Consider the following 6359-nt stretch of genomic DNA (forward strand, 5'->3'; position numbering starts at 1 on the left):
CAAAAAATATTTTGGGACATGTCCATTGGTCCGTATTCCGTAATAACTTCGCTTTTTTTGTCATACTGTTCTCAGTAACGCCATCTAGTAAATTACTCTGAACTAAAGTTATGAATTTAATTATAAACAAACTAGCGGACGCCCGCGACTTCGTCCGCGTAAATTTCGATGTCAACTTTACTACTACCCCTACCCTACCCTATCCCTACCCTACCCTACCCCTACCCCTACCCTTACCCTACCCCAAACCTACTCCTACCCTACCCCTACCTTACCTACACCCTATCCCCATCTTACCCCTACCCCCATCCTACCCCTACCCTCCCCGTACCCTATCCCTTTCCTACCCCTATCCCACCCGTACCCGTATCTCACGCCTATCCTACCCCTACCCTACCACTTCCCTATCCTACCCGTACCACTACCCTAAACACGGCCCTAAACCTACCCTACCCCTACACTACCAATACGCTTCCCTACCCGTACCCTACCCTATCCTGTAACTTCTCTATCTTACACCTACCCTTAGCAAAATCGGTCCAGTCCTTCGAGAGTGGTGGTATGACCAAGAGAAATAGAGACTTCTATGCTAATAATATAAAGAGGTAAAGTTGTAGGAGGTAATCTCTGGATCTACTGGACCGATTTGGAAAATTGTTTTACCAACAGAAAGCTACGTTATTTGCGAGTGTCATAGGCTATGTTTGATCCCCATATTCACACGGGAACGGGAACTACGTGAATGAAAGCGCCGGGCGTCATATAGCGGAATTTCTGCGTCTTTTAGAAATTTTGTATTATCTCCGAAACTATTTGAGTAATTAACATACTGTAAAGGGCAAATCTTATCTCCATAATATCCTTGTGATTAATAAATAATTTATTTTAATAAAAATTAAAGTTTAGTTGTATAAATAATGACGTAAACCTAAGTATATAAAATTAATAATTTTTATAACACAAAAGGTACTATATCTGCTAATATATAGAAGATAGATATATGGTGTCGCGGACTTTTTTGTAGAACTTTTAAAGATACATAAAGCTTCCATACATTAATTTAAATTTTACACAATAGTTAAGGCAGCGCATGCGAATAAGTCTGTTTAAGAGGATTTTCAGTCTGATCTGTATGACAAAAACTGTGATAACTCGGCTAATTTATATAATACCAATATAAAATATAGCCTATAGCACTACCCGATAATGTAGCATTCTACTGGTGAAAAAATTTTTGAAATCGGACCAGTAGTTCCGAAGATTACCCCATTTAAAAAATGTGACAAACTTACAAACTTTACCTCTTTATAATATTAGTATAGATTGTCCCTTATGTTAATGGTCTAAGCCGGTAAGCCCGTACGTAATGAATAATATATAGGGCAACCACGTTAAAATTTATTTTAGGGCTTTTATAAATTTTGAATCAGTTTTTTCAATGCCGTAGTTGTTGTAAAGATCTGATTTTTGTAAAACATTACGGATTAAATTCATAGAGGAATTAGATTATATTACTAATGTAGATACTATTACTATTAAATAAAAATAATGTTTTATTTTTTGTAGAAGAAACTTTGAATTATTTTTCTTTCATTAAGATGACCCGAATAAATAAAATATTTCGTAGAAAAAATGTATGAAACTGAAGGTATTGAATTCAAAGATTACAATGTATTATTGGTGTTACTGTGTTGTAAGTATTGATAATTAAAGAATGAGTCTTTAGAAGCAGCGTGGTGAAGCCCATAACAAACCAAATGTCATGCGTCACCTTGATATCCGCATATACAATTTTTTTTAACCAATAAAAAAAAACTCCATCTTATTTCTTTAGTTTTTGTATACAGTTTTTAAAATATTTAAAAACTTAAGACGCAATTTTTTCTTAAATAGTATTGTAAATTACTTTTGCGGCGCTTGGTGGCGTACTGACTGGAGAATGTATTAGTTTTTGAAATTTTTTATTTGGAACGGCTACGACACAGTGCTATTATTCTTTAATCTGTGACTTACAAGAATAATAAAGTGCGCATATTCCAACAGTTTTCTTCAAAATGTATTTAAATATCTTCCTACCTTTGCCTAAAATTAATGCGGTCATTTGTATTGACTTGGCATTGAAAAAAATCGATTTTTTTAAGCTGATTAAATCATAAAGTTTTAGGATTTACAGACAGTTCTTTCCCGTGGTTCTTTCAGAAACGGTTTTAATTAATACGTCACTGGCTTGGCACCGCCTTTAAAGTTATCAGAAGGTAGAACAATGCAATGTGCACACACACAGTCGTCGTCATCAACCCATATTCGGCTCACTGCTGAGCTCGAGTCTCCTCTCAGAATGAGAGGGGTTAGGCCAGTAGTCCACCACGCTGGCCCAATGCGGATTGGCAGACTTCACACACGCAGAGAGTTAAGATAATTCTCTGGTATGCAGGTTTCCTCACGATGTTTTCCTTCACCGATTGAGACACGTGATATTTAATTTCTTAAAATTTATTTTTAAGACACACACAGTACAATTGTGCTTTTGAAGTTGGTTTAACATTTTTGTTAAAAATATTTTATTTTATACTATAGATAGGTTACGTCTCATAGGAAGGGAGTAAGATCTTTTACAGAAAATAAAACTTGTTAATAGAAACATGTTTATTACAATTTAAGAATTAATAAAAAAAAACATAGTTTTTAACAGTCTTCTGGTGAATTTAACATACTGAACTTAAAGTTTCATTTATTTCTTCTCCCAATGACAACAATTTTCTCCACAAGTCCGGTGTAAGGCTAATTCCTTTTTTGCCTGGTAACAATTCACCGCCCTTCTCGTAAAATTCTCTTATATCTATATATACTTTTCCTTTATACTGCCTAATCTTCACTTGTTTATTTCCTTGGAGCACCCATGTAGGTTCTTTGGCATCAGTTCTTGAACCCATTTTGGCTTTTTTTTCGGCTGGTGGGTTGCGCTGTTGAAAAAATTAATAATATTAATTAATAGAATAAAGTGACACATTGCCAGTGTGTGTATGTAATCCTGTGCATAACTTTTGAAAGGTTTAATCAAGTTGAAACAAAAGTCTAAATCAATAATACCCATTGATTCCAAAAACTAGTTTCTTCAAAAAACCGTGTTGATTGGTGCCAATTTTGTCAAATTTGGTATTGTTCGTTTGTAGGTATTTAAATATTGTTGTCGTATTGTTGTCAAAAAATTTGAAAAACATTTTTATAATTCATTATTCCAAAATCTCATGATGTGAAATACCATATGAAAAATCTTGCTATGGGCTCTTTTTATAACGTTACATTAAGAAGTTTTCAAATTATTCCACAGATTAGAGCATACGTAACACGACGGTGTCGTAGCCGGTCCAATAACAAAATTCAAAAACGAATACACTCTTGAGTCAGTACGACACGAAGCGTCGCATCCTTGTCGCATCAGTGATTATCAATAATATTCAAGAAAAATGGCGTCTTACGTTTTTAAATATTTTAAAAACTAAAAAATAAGATGGAGTTTTTTTTAATTGGTTTACATAATTGTTGTTATCGTTCCATTTAAAAAATGTACAAAAAGGTTGTTTATGCGGATGACAAATATACGCGGGACTATAGTTTTTCTAAATGTGTTTCATTGGCTTCACCACGCTGCTTGTGATGACTCATTCTGGATCATTCTTTATTCTGTGGTTCTGTCATTCTTTGTTGATAATGGTTAAATTCACTTAGAGCTTAAAAAAATAAATGTGTGAATCGCTGCTCAACATGCAAAACAAATTGATATGTTTCGAATTTTCGATGAGGAGATATCAATTTTATAAAATTTTAAACCAACTAAATAAACTTAACTATGTTTTATTATAGCTAAACATTAAAAGTCCATGCTCAAAGATCTCAAAAATAAGCATAATATCAACAGCTTATTACTCGAGAAGTTGCATACGCATGGTCTAGAGGGTCAAGTCAACCGATTTACCTAAGTTATAATCTTTGTAAGGTTGTATGCCATGCGATTTCTACAAAAAAAAAACATTTGTTAACAATGATTTTTGTTTTAACCGCGATGAACTTAGTACGCGCAATTATTATTTGTGTTTAAAACAACTAGTTTAAAAATTATCTTCAATCTCAACGATCTTATGTGTTTGCATAATCTCAATAAAAAATCCGGTCATAGATTTACGAGTACGGTACAAGTACCTTGACCGGTATAATGTAATAAACTTACATCGACTGGACCTTCATCACTATCACTGCTGTTGGAAGATTCCCTTTTTTTATTTTTAGGCATTTTATTCAAAAATCTTGATTAAATATAAAAATCTTGAGTAGGTATACAGATTATTAGATATTCAACTCTCACACTACCCCACATCCACAGATTATAAAACGTAACGTAATACTCACTATAATACGAGTACCATACCACAGACGACAAACTAATAACCATTAAATCATTTACCATCTTAGACCAATTATTGTATTGGACGTGCCTCGCTAAACGTTACTTTTCTGTCAAAGTATATATGATCAACGATCTAATGCGATTATTAAAACTGTCTCTATAGAATCGATGTTAAATAGTTGTAATTGCGTTCGTCGATTAAAGAGCTCCTCAAAAATTTTTTGTGAATGGTGTAAAAAACGGGCAAAATCTTCTAGTTTAGTATAAGATATAAACCAAATCAAAGCTCATTTTCCTCAGAAAATGACAGACAATTTTGCTCGTGACTATGAGTGTCATACAGGTCCTTCTATAATTGGTCTGAGTTTACCATAGGTCATAACAATTTTATGACAAAGACATTATACTCGAAATTTACTTAGATGACTTTTTTACACAACAATAATGGCCGACTATGAATCAAAGACAATCAGTAGGGTTGAGAAGTTAACGGCGGGCATCGGAACGATATCAAGTAGGTATCGTTATAACTGAAATACCTAAACTAAAACATCCGTTACTATACTACGTTATCTTAAAAGGGAACGTATAGTAACGTTTGTCGGTTGTGTGCATTTTAAGAAATTAAATATCACGTGTCACAAACGGTGAACGGTGCACGGTTTATGCCTATGGGTACGCGTGGTTAAGAAATGGGGTAATCTTTTTTTATTATTATTATAAATATACTTTAATAATACACATCACTTTCTAGCCCCAAAGTAAGCATACAGAGTAGCTTGTGTTATGGGTGCTAAGATAGTTGATACTATAGTATTAATATACAATTATATACTACATATAAATACTTATATACACTCATGCTCGTCACACAAATATTTTCCAGTTGTGGGAATCGAACCCACAGCCGTGGATGCAAAAAGCAGGGTCACTACCCACTGCGCCACGCGGCCGTCTCTTTCTTTAATCTTTTGGGGACGTACTAACGTCCAAGATTTGCTTATACTTCAAAAAAGTGTGCACGTATCCACGTACATACTGGGTGTAAGGGACATGATACCGAAAACTGCGTGAAGAGGTTAAATTTAGTTTCCACAACGATATTTTAAATAACAATTACGTGGGAAATGAGAAAATTCAGATTTTGAAAATTTTGAGCTCGCAATGTACAGCGAACAATGCGATAACAACGCTCCGCAATCTACTGTGTACGTACGAGTAGGTACGTACGCATCGACAGCAAATCGGCTGGCTACACTTACCTATCTAATACCTATTTTTTATACTTTACAAGTTTTTAACTAGGTACAGGTAATTAACTTACTTCAGGTTGTTTCTCGTTTACGAGACGTTCTGTCGTCATAGTAGGTACAATATTCATGAGTACTGAATTGATTTGATCTAAGCATTTCAAGACTTCTCAGTCAACACACACAAACACACACAATACAAACGACACAATTGTATGAGTATTCGTTACAGAAAATCACTACTAACATAACATAGAACATACACAAAGGTTTTTGAATTTTGGTTTGTTTGTCAACAGACCGCCGAACACGAACTAAAGAAAAAATAGCGTAGCGTCTAGCGAAAGGACCTAAAGTTTCAATATTTTGAAAATACCTATTAACCACGCCGCGCGGCTTAGGTTAGAGAGAGATAGCAATTATTTTCCTCGGCACCGGCGGCGGTCGACAATACAACGTCGCGCAGTTTGTTTGTGACTTTGTATAGATAGATACCTATTAGTCGTGACCTGCCTATTTGTCCTCTTGGAAAACAGCTGATCGCGCGCATTTTGCAAATTAAATTTACATTGCTAGTTTTTGTTAAAATCTTGATTTGACGATTTTTATTAAAAATCGTATTGAGATAATGTTATCCATACCAGTGTTTGAATAATGCTACTATTCGTAAGATATCTTTTACGCTATAGAATAACTATTTTTTA

The 6359-nt window shown here is 34.4% G+C and overlaps 1 protein-coding gene across 1 annotated transcript; it reads right to left on the reverse strand.

Annotated features, from left to right (window-relative positions):
* Positions 1-2628: 2628 nt before the first annotated feature.
* LOC112045959 (RNA polymerase II transcriptional coactivator) lies at positions 2629-4390 on the reverse strand. The gene is made up of 2 exons (XM_024082372.2): positions 4229-4390; positions 2629-2963 (listed from the first exon to the last, which is right to left on the reverse strand). The coding sequence occupies exons 1-2, from the start codon at positions 4289-4291 to the stop codon at positions 2706-2708; spliced, it is 321 nt and encodes a 106-aa protein (XP_023938140.1). The 5' UTR covers positions 4292-4390; the 3' UTR covers positions 2629-2705.
* Between the last annotated feature and the right edge of the window lie 1969 nt (positions 4391-6359).

This window comes from Bicyclus anynana, chromosome 18, assembly GCF_947172395.1.
Source record: "Bicyclus anynana chromosome 18, ilBicAnyn1.1, whole genome shotgun sequence".
NCBI lineage: Eukaryota > Metazoa > Arthropoda > Insecta > Lepidoptera > Nymphalidae > Bicyclus > Bicyclus anynana.

Excerpts from the sequence above, each read along its gene's own strand:
- LOC112045959 (XM_024082372.2), bottom strand. The coding sequence starts at position 4,291 with ATGCCTAAAAATAAAAAAAGGGAATCTTCCAACAGCAGTGATAGTGAT. Across the intron at positions 2,964-4,228 it reads GTGATGAAGGTCCAGTCGAT|CGCAACCCACCAGCCGAAAA; the intron begins GTAAGTTTATTA and ends TTTTTTCAACAG.